Here is a 21,385-nt window from a genome sequence, read left to right as displayed (position 1 = left end):
AATCGGTTTACCTGGAACACCCCTCAGAACTGATGTTTTTTTTTTTTTTTATTGGTCTTACTGGAAAGTTTTGTATGACCATAGCTACATTTTTGCAGCGTACAAGAATGCACAACCGTTAACAACTGTTTGGCACTCGATTTCTAGTTCTGTCAGTTGTAAACAATTTACACAATGCAAACGGGTTTTCCTTGAGTGACACGTGCAGATGTTTTCCTTACATGGTTCTGTAGATTTTGCCCACATAACCAACATCAAATGTTTTTGTTTCACGTCTGACAATGACCTACATGTTGGCACTTTTCTAACCTCTGCAAAGATCTCATGCAGTCAGTGTAACGCTGCTAATAATGAGGTTGAGCTCAATCTCTCCTTGAACCTATAAGTCAAGTAAAACGGATTCAAAGTAAACAAAAATGTAAGAAATAAATTAACTGTACAATGCAGCTCAATGGGCCCATTACTGAAGGAGCACTGCTTGGCCACACCTCTCCAGGACTGTATGACCCTTGGAGTGAAGAACCAGAACTCTACAGCAGACAAAGACCACCTGAAGTTCTGTGGCAGCATCTAGCTTAGTGGTTAAGGATTGGGCCTTAAAACCTGACACTCTGGTTCACGTCACAAGAAGCGGTTTTGCTTCACTGCCAGTAAAACATCCAGCAATATGAATAAGCAAAACAGCTTTAGGAATAAAAGGTGTTTGCTCACAATAAAACAATACTAAAGATTAAAGGCAAATAAGGCCAGTACTCAGGTGAAATGCTGTAATACTGAGTTTGTGTGTTTTTCTGAGCACCACCAACTTCTGTAATAATAAGGACCTACGTAGCTTCCTACCTACCAGGACAAAGATGAAGTTACAACCAACAAACTTGTTCCTGTACAAAAGGTCACAGCACAACTACCTATAACACTGCTATGCCACCCAGAGTCGGCAGAGGGCTACATAAAGAAACGGACTTCATGGGTCACCGACATTGCACCATACACAGATAAGATGCGTTTTCCTTTTCGGCTACTTAGTGAATGTGATAACTGACAGGTCAGCCCCCCCCGTCTAGTAAGTTGGCACCTGGTACCCCTTCGAACCGGACTCCAGGTTCTCGGTGAAGGGAGGACTCTGGTAGGTGTCCGTGGTCTCCATGCCGCTCCCGGTCGGGTAAGGCTGTATGGTGGGGTTTCCGTCGAAGTGATCCGTCGCAAAGAGCGTCATGTCTGTGCCCAGCATGTACTTCTGCACTGCTCTCACGGTCAGTGCAGCCTGAATTAAGGCGAGAACAACAAGTTGCATGACACAGGAGCTGTGCAATCATCCGAGATAATTTGTCTGCGCACTCTAATTACCCGTTCCGAATGAACTCATTGATTACTCTTGCTTTTTTTCAGGTTTATTTGCACAAGCATTAAAAATGGTTGTCGCTCATCCTTATCCAATGGGCACAACCCATAACACGAAGGAGCTAAACGATTTTCAACAGTTACTTTCAGCTCATAGTTAGGACAGCTGGTAGTGTGTAGTTAACGCTACTGCCTTTAGACCCAAAGGTTGCAGGTTTAAGTCTCACCTCTGCCTGTAGTAGCCTTGAGCAAGGTGTTTACCCTAAATTGCTCCAGTAACATTACCCAGCTGTATAAATGAGTAAATAATTGTAAGCTGTTTTGGGGAAATGTTTCAGCTAAATGAATAAATGTAATGTAGCAAGTGTAGTGGCACAGCAAGCAGGTAGTGGTGGTGTCAGGGAGCTCCTGGGGTGTGGACTTGTCTCTGGTTCTGTCTGTGTGGAGTTCTTATGTTCTCCCTATGTTTGTATGTGTTTCCTTCCACAACTCATATGTTTCAGGTGAATTGGTGTGTATGTGTGTGATTGCGGGGTGCGGTGGCGCAGTGGGTTGGACCGCAGTCCTGCTCTCCGGTGGGTCTGGGGTTCGAGTCCCGCTTGGGGTGCCTTGCGGCGGACTGGCGTCCCGTCCTGGGTGTGTCCCCTTCCCCCTCCGGCCTTACGCCCTGTGTTGCCGGGTAGGCTCCGGTTCCCCGTGACCCCGTAAGGGACAAGCGGTTCTGAAAATGTGTGTGTGTGTGTGTGTGTGATTGCCCTGTGATGAACTTGCATTCCATCCAGGGTTGGTAGATGGACTTGCCTTGTGCTACTCTGGGTGTGTACAACTCTTGACCACTGTAGCCCAGCACTGGAAAAGCCATTACTGATAACAGATGGATGTTCAACTGATTAAATTTCAACAGCTGGAGACATTGTTGTTTACAGCAGGCCATATTATGGAGCACTACGCCATTATTTCTTGTTCTCAGACTATTGCGTGTGGCATACTGACCCAGGTGATGATGGAGAAGAAGGAAAAGGCAATGGCAGCCCTAGCAGCATCTGCCCCCTGGTTCAGAGGCAGCTCTTTAGGGGAGGTACGCTGCCACTGATTGGCCAGGAAGCAAAACCCCACAAACCAGAGGAATGTCCAGAAACCTGGAAGAAAGTCCAGAGGCTCCAAGACTGGGACTCAGACAGGTAATACAGCATTTACACAACTCTGAGCTCCCCTCCCTTTATGCCTTGTATAAAGTACCTGTGTTAATGACTGGATGTCATCGGAAAATATTTTATTTCCTCCCACCTCTCATCAGACGTGGATCTTCCAACATGAAGTGCAAGAAATGAAGCATAAAGCAGTGACGAAGGCCTACCTGTACAGTATGTACATTCAAAGACAGGAAAATATCCCTGGTATTACCTGAGAAGCCAATCTCCAGAAGTACGGCCTTTTTCCGATCCTTCACGCTGCTGATCTGTGGAAAGTGAATGTCCAAGACGAAGAAAAAGGTGCACGCTAAAAACGCGACGACCCCAATGGTAATCCCGTAGTTGCAGGCATCGTTGTTCTTGTTGAAAATGCAGTGTAGTCTCTCACTCCCGCTGTTAACATAGCCTTCATTTACTATGGAGCCAAACACCACTATGGAGAAGATCTACAGAAAAAGCCGGAGGAAACTAGATTCAGGACTGCCGAGCTTTCATTTTGAAATTCAAAGTCCACAACGTTTTTGAAGGAGGTGACAGAGACAAACTGCTGACTGAACATTGGTAAATGGCCAAACACAGCTGATTCCCATGTCAGTTGAAAACCTCCCCAAGTAATGAGGGATTTTCAGTTCCATGACCATGTATAATACCGTAAAAAGAGGAGATCCGTGGAATGATTTTGCTCAACACGGACCCAGCGAGTCAAGTGAAGTGGGAAAAAAACAAACGGCTGGACGACGGAGAGGAAGAGGGTGAGGAGTTTGGATGAGTGGTGGCATCCGCCACAGACGAAGACCATGAGCTATTGTATCTCATGACATGAGAGGTGCCATGAATGAGCATGTCATAAATCATGGTCAGTCACGCTGGTCTAAGAGTTCAACCAAACTGTCACATATGCAGAAAGAACCAGCGGGTAAGTGGTCCATTTTACAATGGCTTATAATTGTATTTGTTCCACAGGACCCATCGACCACCTCCTTCGGGGGGAAGGCGGAAAGATGTCCAATGCTGATGAGGAAACGGAATTCTGAACAAGGTCATTGCTGATCAACACACAAGCAAACTTTGAGAAATTCAGACCGGAGTGCTGGCAGAAAACGCTGCTTTTCAAGCTGTTCAGTGCCAGCTTCACAACAACGGCTCGGACCCTGACAAAAAAGCTACGTGAGCATGAAGGACTTGTACACTGTTCCTTTTGAGAGGAACAGTGGTCATCTCAAGGGGCCCACACACCAACACACACAGGTAAGGTGTCCATTCAGCAGTAATGGTTTTGAATTAAACCTGGGCCACTCTAGAACATACTGGTTTTTACTGTAGGTCTACGATAATGATTTTACTGTATAGCCTCATCTGCTTGATATCTTTTAGACAGTTATGGATCTGGAGGCCAGTCTGATAACCCATGAAATCATTGATGTGCATGAAGCGGTTTCAATTTAGCAAAGAGCGGATGTTCCGGGTCAGAGGGGTGGCGAAATTACTATGTGTCTGGCTATGTCGTCAAATGGGTCACTGTTACTCAGGACCCAAATCGGCCATAGACATGCATAGTACCTCATTTCATTCCCGGATTAATTATATGGAAGGTTCATGCGTGATCAGGAAAGGGGACAAGTGAGGTGAAGCACGCAAACAGTGATGACATGGGCCAATGTAGCACTTCACCATTCTCATGCAGTCACAGACTGGGTTGTAGCCCATCCAAGGACGGTTTCCCTTTCCTCTCCATCTTATTCATCACTCCTCAACCCTATAGAGGAATTTCTTTCCTCACGGAGATGGAAAGTGTATCATCATCCACATAATCAGACATCTCTCTTGGAAGCAGCAGATGCCAGATGCTGGACATGAGAACTGGAGACTGACGGTGATGATCTGGCATCCGAAGAGATTCTTTCCTTGGTGTACAGCAAGAGAGGATTGGAACCACGTGGCCAAATGCAGAAAACCAGGTAGACTATAAAACCACCATTACTGTATCAGTGACTTCAAGTTTATTTGAGACAAGTTTACAGTGTTTCGAAAGTTCTACTGCTTTTCGGACATAATGTGAACAGTTTTGCCAAGCTTCATGTTGGTGTAGAGCGTTGTACGAAGAATTTTGAAAAAGTGAACTCAGTATTGGAAAATGATTACGAATATCTGTACAGCAAAATGAGTATCGCGGGTGATACAATCGAAGCATGAAACGGGTAATGTACTATTTTTGGCTGTGGAACTCCATAAAATGACGTAAATGTGACTTCTAAGTAGTCATGGAAACAGCAGCTATCAAAATGATTTCCTGCACAGAGGGGAGTTACTGAGTTCAGTGATGCTCCGAAAGCAGTCCTCCTGTTGAACATAACGGCATGAAACAGACACTTAAAAAAGGAACAAATTTCAAAAAAGAGAAAATATTAACTGTTTTTAGCCACTTAAGAGATGAGAAAAACCTTCATTTATCCTGCAGTACCACCGATACGAGTGATCGCCAATAGCTTCAACAGTATGATGGTGATGACAAGGCACTATATGAAAGGACTGGTAGCCAGAAACATCACTGTCCATTCAACAGCGAGTCCAACCCAACATCTACCTGCCAGTTTGAAAATATACATCTTTCAGCAAGACGTTCTGCACCACAAGAACATTTCCCTCTGGATCAAATAAGTTTCTATCTATCTATCTATCATCACGCAAAGGTCCCCAAACAAAAGATACAGATGATAAACATTCTGCATTATTCATCTTTTTGATACAGCTTAAAGTTTGAAAACTAAGCCTGTGGTATGAATATACATCTCCCATAGCGACCATCATTTACATTTATTCATTTAGCAGACGCTTTTCTCCAAAGCAACGTACATCTCACAGAAAATACAATTTGTGCGTTACATTAGGAGAAACAGAGACATAGTTGCAGGTGCGCGATTCTTAAGCAAAGTTAGTTTGTTTCTTTCCACCGTATGCACCAGCGTTCATCGTGCGAACAGCTGCAAAAAACTTTAACTATCATAGTGAACGTGACAAAGCCTGGACCTTGGTGTGTTCATCATCAACACCACAACACTTTTTGTTGCATCACAGGAACAGCTTTGCTGCAGAACACACACACATACACACACAGAATCTACATCTACTTGTCCTGAGCAGGGTCGCGGGGAGCTGGAGCCTAGCCTGGCAGTGCAGGGCTGGAGGGGCCACACTCCGGACAGGACGCCAGTCCATCGCAGGGCACCCCAAGCAGGACTCAAACCCCAGGCCTACTACAAAGCAGGACCTAGCCAAACTCACTGCACCACCGCACAGCCCCCCCCCCCCCACTGCGGAACACTTTCTGCTAATTTCAACCTATTTTAAATCTGAGAACCATGGTCCCCTTAGTAAAGGTGTACTATATTCCCAAGGTGAGCAGCACAGGCTAACAGTCCTTTTAACTGAATCATACAGCAAACCTTCCCTCAGGAATGGGACTCCTCTCATCTTCTTTCACACCATTCCTGCAAATCTCAACCACAGTAAATCAAAGAACTAATGCAAATCATTTAGCACTTTGAAAAAGCAACAGATAAAGAAAGAAAAACATTCTTTTCATGCAGCAGTTGTGAATTTCACTGCAATTGTAATGTGTGCATTAACTGATGTCTGCGACAGCTCATTTGGTCATTATGTTTTTCACACGGTACGAGGATATGGTGTAATGGTCCGTAAAAACGTTTTGTTCTTTGTTTCCTGCCAGAAAACCAATATACAAAACGTGCGCAGGAACCAAGACGGTTTCAGTGAAGGGAGCGAGGGCACCGAACACCTCAGGACGACTCTCACGCTTACTGGAAAGGATCCAGACAGTCACACTACTGAGGATTCAATGCGTTGACCAGCCTGCATACAGCATGCTCTACAGGTTAATGTTTAAAGCGTAACGACAAATATTTACATCTCCCGTTATAGAGGAACGAAGCTGCTGAATGCTCTGTTCACAAACATCCCTAAAAGATGTGATATCATGCCTGCAGAAATATCTAGTATTTTAAAGCCTGCAAGTCTACAGGTTTAATAGACTGAATACACACACTGGCTGAAGCCGCTTGTCCCAAGCAGGGTCACGGCGAGCCGGAGTCTAACCCGGCAACACAGGGCATAAGGCTGGAGGGGGACACACCCAGGATGGGACACCAGTCTGTCACAAGGTACCCCAAGCGGGACTCGAACCCCAGACCCACCAGAGAGCAGGACCCGGCCAAGCCCTGCCGCGCCCCCGCACCCCCTAGACTGAATAGGTACAAGCAATTTAAATTGCCTTTTTACCACTAAGATACATTAACCTTTCCACATGTAACATGTAAGAAACCGACATCCCTCTAATGACCACAAATCTCATTCCGATTTTTTTGGAAATAGGTATGACTGACATGTGAATCAGGTGACTTGCTTACTGTAAGGCAGTAGGTTAATTGTGTTAAACTTATCTTTCCTGGAAAGGTTTGCTTCAACGGACACTTAGAAAGGTTCCCCCGGCATGCGTTCAGACCACTCTAACAAAGGTGAGCAATCTTTTTTTGTCATTTAAAACCGAGGTCAACTGCGCTTACCTTCAGTTTTGCAGAACAGTGATTAATTCCAGTCCAAATCACTGAAAATTCATTAAATCGAACACCTAAAAGAAACAGTGATATTCTCGAAGGACAAAAACAGTAGATGGGGTATGAGGCAGAGAGACACGTGGGTGCCAATTCCGTCCAAGAAAGCTGCAGGGGAGGGGAGCAGAATGACATCATCCTGATCGTGACACAGTGATAAAAGTTATGAGGCCTCTGAACAGATGGGCGCACACCACAGCGCCGTATCCGTGCCCCCTTTCTCGGTGAGCCCCGCTGCACTGATGGAGGTCTCGACTGGTGCTGTTGAACGCAGCCCTTGCTCTGGAACAGCACGGCAAAGGATCCGTACCCGCGCGTCCATTGGCGCTCATCCGCCCCTCCGTTACTGCCAAAAGAGGGTCTATGAAGCTCACATCTCAGAGATGAAACTCTTTCACGCTCATGGCAAATGCCCTTGACATTACTTTGCAAATGTGTACTGGTATCACAAGGGTAAGTGAAAAAGTTTCACAACATTAAACCTCTGGTAACATGTGGATTATTGTGGATACTTTTGGACTTACCCTGGTACACTAAGTTTTCCAACAGCTATGTATGAACTCAGAGCTAAGTAAGAATGTGCAAGAGAATGCTTTTCATTGGTAAAAATTGCAAAAATTGTTAAAGAGAAGAAGTGCCTTGAAAGTTATATTGACATGCATACTTGATTATGCCATTGCTTTCTCTGCGTTACAATATTACATTACATGTGATGATACAGAATAGTACATAAGAAACTGCAGGGAAGCTGTTGAGTCAGTGTAATCACATTTCCTATGTATTTAAATGTGTCATGCGTGAACCTCCCAGATATAGCAAACAATAAAATATACATGTGAAAGCTGGGCAATAATCAACCATCCGTTAAACATTTATGTCTGGTTTTGTGTTCCGTCTGTGCTTGTCAGGTGTGACATCTGTAAACTCACAATCTGCTGATATGAGATCAGTTAATTCTATGAATATGATGGTAAAAGAATAAAAAAAGAAAGAAATTATAGTAAAAATACAGACAACCACTACACTCGGCACCCACTCCACCACAGAAGTGCGTGGACACATGCGAAGCGACCATAATGCAACGCGCACCTATTTTGCATATCTGGGGGTTAGGAATAAATACGTGAGGGAATGTATCGGAGCCCTGACAACAAGAGGAGTGGAGAGGCGGGTGCCGACCAATCACATCGCGCGGGAGGCCGAGCGGGCGGGCAGCTCGCGGCCGGGAAGGTGGTGGACAGAGCGCGGCGTCGGAAGCTTCATTTTAACGTCACTGCCACGGTACAAGTTACACACACGGTACTGTTACACACACTTCAGTATGACCGCTCAGCTTTAATAGTAAATGTGGATACGAAATAAATTAAAAATATATCTTCAAAATGGAACCACAGTCGTAGTCCGCACTAGCAGCACGTAACACTGTATAAAAAAATAACAAACAAGGACGTCTTTTTCACATATTCCAGAAAAAAGCTTAAGTTATGGATATGAAAATAGGTTCATAACTACAGAATAGTCTATCATCTATAATATGTAGTGCGTACAAAAAAACGACCTGCTACTACTATACAAAAACTGATACGTTTACACAATGAAACACACGGCAGCACGTATTATCTCGTAAAGTATTACATTCTTCTAATATTTTTAGTTTTGACAGAAGCCTGGAAAAACGTGGGTGTAAAAATGTTTCGAAAAAAACATATATTGAATATTCTCCAGAGTCACAATGCCAGTGTAGACTGAAAATGCTCGCAAATACAGGAGCTCATTGATTGACCTATCGTGTGCATTTATAATATCGCAATTAGGGCAGTGGTTATAACAGTCATAATTGATTAAAACGTGACACGTCGAATTCCTGTAATCCCAAAGTCAGGGTTCTGAGGAAAAAGAAATGGAATACAAAATACAAATAAAACTAAAGTACGTACCCAGGACAGTATTCTAAAGATGGTCTGCGGCTGTTTGACAAAGGCGATGGGGTCGAACGCGACTCCGGCTCTGCCCGCTCCGAAGGACCGTCCTTCCATCTTTATTCTCTGCGCACACAGGAGGAACGCGGCACGAGCTTCACGCTCCGGGCTCCGCGCGCACACCGATAGGTAGGGCTGGCCGCGTGACACACCCACCGCTCGTCGTCGCCGCCGGCGCGCGCAGAGGCGGAGCGCGTTCGCGCGCGCGGTTGACCGTTCTCTGCTCTGGGGCACCGGCGTTTGGGCGCGCGACGCGGAGGGCAGGCGGAGAACCGTGCCGCGAGCCTCCGCGTGATGCTCTACCGGCATCGTGGACGCCGTGGAGGAGGAGGGGGGTGACAGGAAAAATGGCCTCCGGCACGAGCACGCACGGCAGTTGTGCTGTCCGACACTGACTGTGTGTACCTTAGCAGTTTATTATTATTATTAAGACAACATTTGGTTGCATCATGCTTTAAATTAGAACATGTTTACCTTTTTTAATCATAAACAACAGTAAATAAATAAGTGCACTAAGGTACATCAATTTTTAATAAACAGTTGGGACCGGAAGCCTGTTGGCAACTTGGAATTGTTCGTAAATCCTCGCATAGTATGTTGCAATCCATAGGTTTAATAATGCAGCTTAATCTATATATTTACTTACAGGGTGATTCCTCTTTAAACACCAAATACAACTATAATGGGTTAAAAGTGAGCTGTAGGACTTGTATTCTGTTTTCATGAAGTTTACTTAATGCAGCAGCTTAGTGTCCCAGTTTATTTTACCTTTATTAACTTGAAGTTACATTAATGTTGTTTACCTTAATTTGACAGAACATTGAAGTATTTAATGTCAATATTTCCTATTTCTCTCGTCTGCGGAGTGAGTTGGAGAAAGCATTAAAAAGTGTTTCACGTTCAAAGCCGAACTGTGTACTACTGACGACAAAGAATAGATCAGATTATTACATAAACATATTTTATCAGTATTTACTTATTTTCAGGTTTGCAATCAAAAAAGCATAATAATGAACGTGTAAATCTGAGTATTCACTGGAGAGTTTCTATGAAGGTTGCTAATATATCTATAGTAAATAAAAATATAGTGACTAAAATCCACCTGGAAAATCCTGGGGAGTCAAACACCCTCCACCTTGCACTACCACACTATACACACACATATATATATATATATATATATATATATATTGGTAAATCTTAAAAACTGGGCTTTCATATTGGGTTTAATTATCCTAATATAGTTGTCCACTAAGCCAGAATGTAAGCTAATTATGAATTGGCAAACAAAACTAGAACTCTGCTTAATTGTGAAAATGCAAATACCTCACTGACTTCCAAGTATATGCTCTGCTTCCCAAGAACCATATTTTGATTGTTAATTACAAACAAGCAAATCAGAATCATTAGTTTTTAGAGATGTAGGACCGCACTGTGGGACCCATTAAATTTTTTATGAAACATGCTTCAAACTATTAGCAATTCGGATTTTTTGGCAGCATCTTCTCGTACAAAATATTCCTGTTTGGCAAGAGAACTACAAACCTGGCATGCTTATAAACTGCCCTTGATTAAAAATTCAAACAGAGATTGGTGAGGGATGTCACTCTGAAGCCTTCAAAGAGAACTAGAGCTTCTTAGCTCAGATGGGAAAATGTGTGCATTGGCCAACTGTGTACAGTATAGAAAACTTTACAAAACTTGTGTAGCTTAAAGTACATCTATAAATGCCTTGAGAAGTCAGTGTTTACCTTTTAGAGAGCTGGTAGCATAGTGGTTAGAGCTCCTGCCTTTTGATCCAAAGATTGCAGGTTTGATCCCCACCTCCAGCTGTACCCTTGAGCAATGTAATTGCCCTAAATTGCTCCAGTAAAATTTCCCAGCTGTAAAAATGGCTAAATAATTGTATATATCTTAATATTGTAAGTCACTTTGGAGAAAAGCATCAGCTAAATGATCAAATTAAAATTAGAGGCTGATCTCTGACTTAAAAGTGCCATTACTTTTGTAGACCATTAGTTTTAAATGACCATGTATAATAAAACCCGTAGGCTTCCGCGGTTGGTGTCAACTGACTGGGAGTTTTGTACTTCTGGATTAAATTGCGTCGTGTGGGACATTGGTTCCAACGTTTCGCTTCTCCTGTTGGAAGCATCGTCAGGGAGCTGCGACATCTTGTAAAGGCTAGATGTGGAATGGAGTGTTGGACGAGGGTGTATTTATGGCCGGGAATGGGGTCGGAGGTCGTAGCGGGTGGTCTTGATAGGTGGTGCCCCCGCTGTATTTTCCACTTGCGCCCGTTCTGCAACAACCCGACCGCCTCTCATTAAAACTCAGTTTAGCGAGCTGACCTGTAATATGAAAGTAACAGCGCAAGTGGAAATACGACGCGGTTTAGTCCAGAAGTACAAAACTCCTGACCATGTATAAATAATAACCATGTGGTTATTGTTACTCTATTTAATGGCCTAGACCACCAGAGAGGCATAATTTGACCAATACATAGAGCGAATGCTTTATAATAAGTACTCTTGAAACATATGTGCTTCAAATGACTTAGTTTAATCACAAATGCATCATTCCAACATCTTTCCCATGTTTGTTGCATTGGGGAATGTTCCAGTGCAGGCTGGCGTAATTGAAAACTATGTCATTATCGAAATTATGGAAACAGGTTATGCCAAGTGCTTGAATCTGGCTGATTTGTTTTTGGCTTACATCAAAAAGGAAATTAGCCGGACTAATTGCACATCACAGGTGTTACCTCTTGTGGGTGTTCACAGCTTGACCTTCTGTGGGGGCTGAACACAGAATGCATGGAAATATTGTGTTTCTCAGTAAACGTGTACCCTTCTGTGTTTCCAATGCTTTTTTCCCTCTGGATTTTTCTTTTGTTGAATAATTATTTCACAAGATGGAACACTGCACTAAACACACAGAGACTGAAACCCTTTGTCCCAAGCAGGGTTGCAGCAAACCAGAGCCTAACCCAGCAACACAGGGGACACACCCAGGATGGGACACCAGTCCAACACAAGGCACTCCAAGTAGGATTTGAACCCCAGACCCACCACACAGCAGGCCCCAACCAAGCCCACTGTGCCACCGCATCCCCCACTCTGTGATAATATAAAATAATTGAAAATATTCCTTTGACTCCATGTTCCATATGTGGTTATGGGCAAACATTTTGCCAACCCTAGATCTATTCCATCAGTGTTACTAATTTACAGGATGACAGTGATACATTTTGTCTCTCCACAGTGGAGTGAAAATGAATCTAGAAACTGTTGCACTGTAATGCCTGCAGTTATCTAACTTTGATTAGTATGAACCAGAAAGAGAGAGAAATTAATGATTTCTCTGTCGTTTTTGCCTTCAAAATTATTTAGGAGTTTGAGGTAAGTTCATTGTACTGGGGATGGGGAATTAAATAAAAATATGTCAATCAAAATTTTAAGAAGTCATTCAAAATACTTTATAATATTTGAGTTTTGAATACATTTCTCATTGAAATTCCAAGTGACATCAATCCTTAACAGGTTATTCACAGCTTGCATTTGAGTCATATCTCAAAGTTAATCATATTCTAGCTCAGATTTTTGTATTTTAATTGGTTTACCACCATTACATAGTGTACAGGGACAGGGAAAAGGCACATATTTCGGGGTTCAGATTGTGAACCTTACACACATTATGAAGATTGAGTGGATTGACTAAGTTTTCTAGAAATAAACTTGCATGTAACATGCTATATGACTGTTCCAAGGCCTTAGTAAAACAAAAAAGATGTATCCTATTTGTCACTAGTGTACAGTAAACCATCAGAAAGTGTGGCAATCCCGTATATGATAAAACATTGACATGCTCAAGCTTTCAAAGCTGGATTGCTTCATATTTTTGAATGAAGAGCTTCTAAAATAAAATTGGGCAATTATAAAATTAGACTTTAGCTAATGTTTCAGAAGATCAGTGTTTAATATAAACAATCTGTCGCTGAGTTTATTATATCCTTTATTTCAGAACTTCCTCAGTACTGAAAAGTTTAAGTTAAATCTGAATTTTAGAATACATTTTTACACAACAAAAATATTCAGAGAAAGTAACAGAAGAGGGGGGTGTGTGACGCAGTGGGTTGGAGTGGGTCCTCCTCTCCAGTGGGTCCGGGATTCAAATCCCACTTGGGGTGCCTTGTGATGGACTGGTGTCCCGTCCTGGGTGTGTCCCCTCCCCCTCCAGCCTTACGCCCTGTGTTGCCGGGCTAGGCTCCAGTTCCCCGCGACCGTGTATGGGACAAGTGGTTCAGACGATGTGTCTGAAGTAACCCAAGAAATTAGTCTTGAATTCAATTTGGCATTTAATGATTTAGTTTAGATTTTAATTTTGATGTTTGGCTTAGCTACGTTATAGAAATGGCAGAGGATTAGTATAATGGATCGAGCACAAAGAGAGCAAGTAATGATAAACCAAGTAGGCAGATAAAAATCAAAAATAAAATATAAATATAAGGCTGGATATGAGTGCAACTGTCCAAGGCCCGTGAAAGTCCGCTATACTGCTTGCTTGACCCATGTACTAATAGTTGCAAACACTCAGGTCTCTCTTGAAAGCTTAGAATACATGCATCTGTTCAAGAGTGAAAACAAGAATAATGGTCATCATCAATTATGCATGTGGAAGCACCAGGGCGTTACAACACGTGTGGATTCTAGGGAATGAACTGTGTAAACCTGCCTTTATTTTGGTATTTACTCACACGGGGGACTAAATATTTTGTTGGAGGACTTTGTGAGGAAGCAGCGTTCATGAAGACCATGGAGATACATTGCTTTCGAGCGCCAGTAACCTGAGAAACAGACCAAGATGGTGGACTTAAGTGAGACGCGGTGAGAGAAAGGTAAGGAAGGTTCTGGCTGGAACAAAGACATGCTGTAAACATTCAGACAGTTCTAATTTCTGTTGTGTTTGAAGAAAGAGGGTTGCATTTTATAAAAACACTGTTTTGGAAACATCGTTTCAGGAGTTAGACAAAAAGTCACTGGATGTTGACATTTAGTTCAGCCTGCTTTTAATGATGAAATATATGTTTATTTTTACTTTTCATAGGATTTAGTCACCCACACACAATAAATATACACAGAAACATGGAAAGTAGGATCAAAATAATCAAATTCATAAACTGTAACAAATGTTTTGTTTTTCTGTTTTAATTATTAGCAAAATATCAGACTCACATCTTAATTTAAAGGCATGTTTTCTATAGAGTATTGATCGGGTCATGTAAATTTAAGAAATATGGCTAAAAAAAATCCCTTACAGGTGTGTATTATATTTTTCAATATCAATAAATCCCTCTATAACTTACACATATGATTTGTGCCATTTTTCCACATTATAAACTGCATATAGAAAATATCTCAGATATTTTTTGCCCAAGAATGTTTGACTGCTTAGACTGTTTACAGCATGCACTGTCATGTATTTCAGAAATAAATATTATGATATTAAATTGTTGTAAAGAATCAAATGTACGAACAGTCAGATGTTATTGCCATCCGTAATAAGAATCCATTAATTATATTGGGGATTTATACTTGTAGAGAATAAATCCTTGTGAAAATTAGCATGAAACTGAATTGAAGAAAGTAGTGTGGAATGGATAATGCCAAAAGGCAAGTCTTAATTTGTACAGTTATATATAATCATGTATGATTTGGATCTCCACAATACAGGTCAGGTGACAGGTGTGTTTGTTATAGTTGCTATATGCGAAAATGTAAATTCCAAGAATTCACCAACATCATGTTTTTACAGTTCAGCTGGAACATGTTTTTCTTGTGCGGTAGCAGTACTTAATGTGACGCATCCACAGGGCTGTCTGTAAACTATTTTCAATCGTGCTATGACATTATGGAAGGAGGCATAACATTAGACAGGATGCTACAGAAGACGTGTATTAATACACCCTCCTGTGAGACCTCCGCGCTGTACCAGCTACTTTGTGTGTCGCTATATTATGTTCGACTTGACACAAGCATACCTTGAAACGGTGTTCCGGATAACAACTGTCCGGCTCATAAAAATGTGCTGAGGATTTCTTAATGAATACTGCGTGTCCTGTTGTTTTTTTTTAAGTTTTTTTTTTTTTTAAATCGCAGTGAAATAACAGATTGCTCATGAAAAGAAGAATGTCGTTAGCCTGCAGTGCTATACTGTAGCAAACGCAGAAGTGGGTGCGGGGAAATAAAGACACGCGACATTTCAACGTTCATTAACACAGGGTGTCGTCAGGAAGAATAAATGAAACCTTTACTTTTTTGAAAGAAGTTAATTCCCCAAAACCAGCCTGACGAGCACGAGTGTCGTCACACCGAGTCCCAGGTTGTACAGCTATGTAAATTACAGTACTAGTTACACTGTAGTACCCGGCTCCTCCTCTAGGCGACGCTACATACGTGTGTGTGTGTGTGTGTGTGTGTGTGTGTGTGTGTGTGTGTGTGTATATATATATATATATATATTCACACAATTTTCTAAAATTATTTCTAAACGAAAAATACAACAACATGGACACAGAACAACCGAACCTAGGTAGGAGGAAGTATACAAATAAGTAAATAAAAATAAATAAACAAAACAGAAAGAAATAAGTCCCTCCAATGACCATGTATATTACACCAAAATCTTAAAATATAGTCATTTACTGTCTTAATGGCCTTATTAGTACACTGCTTAATAGTGTTTATGTACTATTTCTATTCTTCATGAAAAACAGAAGGGATTGTAAATTTATACCTGTGTATATGATATCTGTGTAAGATAATTATTAAATTATAATACATCCCTGCTTCTTGTTGCTTCTGTCAAAATGTAATAATCCAAACGGTACATATTCATAAAGCAAAGCAAATTCCTTATACAACTGTCAGTGATGAACTTAGAGACATAGCTTATAGCTTATTAGTGTAATAACAGTACCGGAAAAGCGAGGTACAGTCTCTGGCTGCATAGTACAAATATAATAATTTACATCTATCCCATCCAGGATGCTACAATATGCAGTATAATACATATAATAAGGTAGATTTGTAAAAAAAAAAAAAAAATGTTTTAAAAAAAGATGTGACATTGTTTCGCCTGTAAGGTATGTAGGGGAAATATCAGAGTTATGCATGAATGGATTTTAAATATTTTTAGGGAAGGCTGTGTATTGATATAAATTTTTTTACATTGCATTGGGAGACTTTAGTGCAAATAAAGGATAAAATAGATGATGCATGGACATAGTTCACTTAAGGTCTGAAGTGTTATTCTTCAGTAATCACTTATAAAGTGCTGCATTTGCTGAATTCAAAATGTAACATCCGCACTTAACACTCAACCTGCTTTGATTATTTTTTCTTTTTCTGTAACGTGTCAGTATATGGTTGAGCATGGAATCATGTGCTCTGTTTGCGTAGTAAAATGGATATGAGGTCCATTCCACACGAGGAATAAGGATTAATCGTAAAGTTTACACTGTATACTTTAAAACTAAGTTCTAGGATAAATAAAATGTTTGTTTCTTGGCAGAGGACATGATTTGACCTTGAGTTTTAAAACAAGGCCTCTTTAACTTCAGTAATTCTGTTTAGAAGAGAAAACTTATCTACTGAAGCCACTAGATGGCCCAACAACATTTTTTTTTGCAGCTGAGGGTTCATCTGTAACTGATTCCACTTTCTTGATCAATTTCTCTTTTCCATCTTACATTATGTTGGTACTCGTGTTTTGTGGTTAATGTCCAGAAAAAAAGCTTATGTTTATTCATTCATTCATCCATCCATCCGTAAATATGTTCACATTGTATAAATTTACATACTTTTTTCATAAAACTTTATTCTCTAATAATTTAAAAATTTGTATTTTTTTTTTTTAAATTATAAGCTTTATTTATATATTGCCTTTAAAAGTGGCTTCTCAAAATGCTTTATGGTAAAAAAGAAAGATATATTGGGTAAACTCAGTGTACAAATTGCATTAATAAAGTATCAAAATTAAACGACAGAATAACACATAGAGGTTAAAACACAGAATAAGTAATGTACAAATGTGTCATTTGAAAGTGCTTCTGAACATTTGGGTCTCTGAACTTGATTTAAAGGTGCTCAGAGTAGGAAACAAAATTATTATTATGTGAAACAAATCTATCTATCTATTATTAATAACATCTTATGAAGTTGTGATAGAAATGTAATTTTCACCTTTTACCTAGCTTGATCCTGACTTTTGTCAATGAAAAGGTCTTGAAATTCAGTGATCCTGTAATCATCTTGACAAGCCCACTATTAGTGCCATCAGTCACAAGGGCATGAAGATGGAAGTATTCAATGATGCAGGGACCATTACCAAGGGTATGTAGAAGTGCTTTCCCATGATTAGCAGCAAAAATATCTATGGTCCTGCATAATATCTACAGTGAAGCCACAACTGGAGATGTGACTGTGTGTGTGTGGCTACCCTGCAGTTGACTGGCTTCCCATTCAGGATGTGTCCCGTCTAGCCTAGCGGCCTGTGCTTTTGGGATCAGCTTCACACCACTATGATCTTGCCTTAGCATAACTGGATATGGATGTGGAAGTGAGTCAAATGAAATTGTATTTTATCTCGTTGAATTTATTTTTTTTAATTAAAAGAATATCACAGTGAAGGGAATGTAGGCTATAACTCAATATACAGGCGTTAGGAATTTTTGAAAAAGTTGAGTTACGGCTGCTGTACAGCAATTCCAATCCAACACCATGAGGAAAGTAAGCTCAGCAGATAGATGTACAATGTGTTGATAAATCTGTTTATTAAAATATATAATTCACCTTTTAATTTACAGTATATTTCTTTTCCTAACAGCATATACAGGTTAATATGTAGTCATTTATAGCAATATGGTAAAAAAGTTTTAATTTATTTTAATCTTCCAAATTAAGTGGAATGCAGCTGCCAGAAAATAAAAAAACAGGGAGACACAAGTACATAGTTCATCTTGATGAATGTGTTTTTATCCCTGCTTATTTCTTCTAAGAGGTGAAACTTACCGCTTTTTGATGTAACAAGAAAAGGGCCTTTCCGAAGTCCGCTCTGCCATTACGTTTTGTTGTATGGATACATTTCTCAAACACTCTGTAGTAACAGCTCAGCCCACCTGCATAATTCATACAGGAACGAGCCAAAGAGGTACTGTTACACTAAGGCAGTGTAGCTGACAAATTAAGGCTCCTTCTACAACTACAAGAGGAAGCTTACAGATATCCAGACACATGCTTTCCAAGAGCTGGAAGGTCTGTACCTTCGAGCATGAGCAGAGAAGTGTGATGATTGCTATGGGTACATTGAAGAGAACAACAGCACCTTCTCAACACCAGACAATGGGCTACTGAACTGTGTGGATGCCTCTGGCCAAAACTGATAGAGACACTTTTTCAGTGGAATCCTCACTGGGAACAGTTTAAAGCTGATACAAGGACCTTCACATGTGCTCGGTGGAAAAGCCATCAGCAGGATGTTTCTAAAAATGGGACTGCAATGTGTTGAGAGGTAAATAATAGAAACTGTACAAATGTTTCAATGCCATTTCTAAGATATGATCAATTCAGAGTTGAAACCTCAATTTAAATTGTAGGGATATTTGTCAAACGTGATTTCTATGCGTGATTTTCAGCTTAGATTTTTTTTTTGCTTGCGGTTTTTGCGAAAGGACAAGTGTGACGTGCTCTTGACTGGACCTTTAGCATGGTTTTTGTAAAGGAACACAATGCCGACCAAGAAAAGTGACTCAAAAGCTGCAGCCAAGAAAGGGGCTAAGGGAGATAAAAGCAAGGGGAAATCAGAAGATGTGAAGAAAGGAAAGGATGACAAGAAGAATGCAAAAGAGGATAAAAAGGGGCCAAAAGATGAGAAAAAAGGGGCAAAGAAAGATAAAGAAGAGATTCCTAAAGGAAAGGGCAAGGATGATGGAAAGAAAGGTAAAGACAAAGGAAAAGGCAAGAAAGCAGTCATAAGTGAATCTGATGAAGGATCTGAGGCAGAGCTACTGAAAAGTGAGGATGAGGAGATGAGTGAGGGGCTGGAGGAGAGTGAGGGGCAGGATGAAGGTGATTCTGAAGAAGAAGGGTACAGGGGCAGGCGAGGGAAAAGCAAAGCAACTGCAAAAGGGACAAGCAAAACAAAGAAGAGCAAATCAAAATCAAAACATGCTCAGTCAGATGATGAAGATGAAGAAGATGAGGACGAGACTGAGGAGGATGAAGAAGAATATGAAGACGATGATGTAGAAAAATCTGAAGATGAGGAGGAATACCGAAAACAAAAGAAAAAAGCTAAAGATCACCAAAAAAGCACTTCTAAATCTAAGGCAGAAGCTGAAGATGGAAAAAAGAAGAAAGGAAAGAGGGACCCCAAAGCTGCAAAAGTTCCTCAACATCAGGAATCACCAAAAGTGAAGAGGGGTTTGAAAAGCACATCCAAGCTTTTTATGCGCTTTTCAGGTTTTAAAAAAAAAAAAAACTCCAAGCGCTTGAAAAGCGCTTCCAGGTTGTTTTTAGGACTTGGAAAGCGTAAGCAGCGTTTGGCAAGAAAGAAAAGACGAAGGTCGATGCTGAAAAATACTTCCCGATTCATGATGCGTTTTAAGGCCAGTAAAAAGAAAAAAGAAGCTGAAAAGGCCAAAAAAACAGACAACGAACCCCCAAGAAAGGCCTCGTTTTTATTAATCAGACTTGGAGGCAGAGATACAAAATCACAAGACAAAAACACTGGATTTTTCAGAGGTCTTTTTCGGAGAAATAAAAACGGAACCTCAGATTTTAAAAGTCAAGGACGGCTTTTAGGGAAGATTGCTGGAGCAACTAATTGGCTTATCAAGAGATTTCTTTCTACTAAGGGGAGGCAAAGTTCCAAAGGAAGAACTGATAAGTGGACGTCCCAAAATAGATCCAAAAAATATCACTTCTCATCCGATGATGAAATTTATGAACAACATGCAGACATGAGAAGGTCTTATGATTATCATAATGAAGGATTTGAGCATGATAGTGATGGATATGGCTATGAGGAAGACTATCATGGCACAGACAGGCAAAACATTCGGTCTTCTCATAGGAGATCATTGAAGAGTCATAGTCTTTATGAAGAAGAGTTTGGCCCTTCTCAAAGACAATTTAGAAGACAAGCACCACCAAACATTCATTATGAGGATAATGCAGAGTATTATGATGAGATGCAATACGACAACAACTACTATGATGAAGACGATTTCCGAACGGGATATGAAGATGGCTACGAATACTTTGACGAAGGTATGGATTATGATTATCAACAATATCAGGATCAGTACGGTTACTATGGGGATGAAATTGATTATTATGCTTACGGGCAGCAGCTGATTGAGGCAGACCCATACTATGACTATGGTGTGGAAAATTATGATGAAACACAATACCTCAGGGAAAATGAACATGGATTCATTGGTAACGAAATGGCATACTATGAAGGCTATCCTTTCAATCAGTATGATGAAGTTCAGCATAGTTATGTGACACCCTATGGCGGTTTGGAGCAAGCATATCCTTCCATGATGTATCCTGGAGATCAGTTTTACCAAGATCACCAGTTTAATTACAGTGAAAATGAAAATTTACCATACCTTCAATCTTCATATAACATGTATCAACCAGATCCTTATTTCATGGAGCGTTTAATGGAACAAGATGAGGCTGAGGATGTAATTAATGGCAATGAATTTGGAAACTATGACAGTGACACCACAGGAATCCAGAATGCAATGAATTTCAGACTCCCCAGACCGCAAGTCAAATTATTTGGAGAACACAAACTTGACGTCCAACTGCAACCATCACCACAGATTGCTCTGAATGATTTTGATGAAATTCCAGAAATTCCACATGAAAATCCACATTTGTTTCCTCCTCCTTATGCAACAGGTTTTACTCTGAATGCTCACCAGCAATCTGATCAGTTCCAGAGACCATTTTCTCCTACGCCAACAGCTATGCTTATCAAACAAGCAAACTCCCCAGCACCAAGTGCTTCAAGATTTGGGAGCCCCATTCTTAACAGATCACCTCAAATGCCTTCTTCTCCATTGCCACATGTCAGATCATTTTCTCCTCAACCATCTGTTTTACCACCTTCACCAAGACAGTCTGTAAAGATAAAGGGAACACCTCAGCTTCCCCAACCATCTTCTCCT

At 40.8% G+C, this 21,385-nt stretch overlaps 1 protein-coding gene across 1 annotated transcript; it reads right to left on the bottom strand.

Annotated features, from left to right (window-relative positions):
• Window positions 1-1,037: 1,037 nt before the first annotated feature.
• LOC108927071 (synaptogyrin-3-like) lies at window positions 1,038-9,462 on the bottom strand. Its single transcript, XM_018740102.2, has 4 exons — window positions 9,100-9,462; window positions 2,746-2,980; window positions 2,335-2,480; window positions 1,038-1,264 (listed from the first exon to the last, which is right to left on the bottom strand). The coding sequence occupies exons 1-4, from the start codon at window positions 9,448-9,450 to the stop codon at window positions 1,061-1,063; spliced, it is 936 nt and encodes a 311-aa protein (XP_018595618.2). The 5' UTR covers window positions 9,451-9,462; the 3' UTR covers window positions 1,038-1,060.
• Between the last annotated feature and the right edge of the window lie 11,923 nt (window positions 9,463-21,385).

The sequence above is a fragment of the Scleropages formosus genome, chromosome 20, assembly GCF_900964775.1.
Source record: "Scleropages formosus chromosome 20, fSclFor1.1, whole genome shotgun sequence".
Classification (NCBI taxonomy): domain Eukaryota; kingdom Metazoa; phylum Chordata; class Actinopteri; order Osteoglossiformes; family Osteoglossidae; genus Scleropages; species Scleropages formosus.
This window is presented reverse-complemented; position numbering and strand designations above follow the sequence as displayed.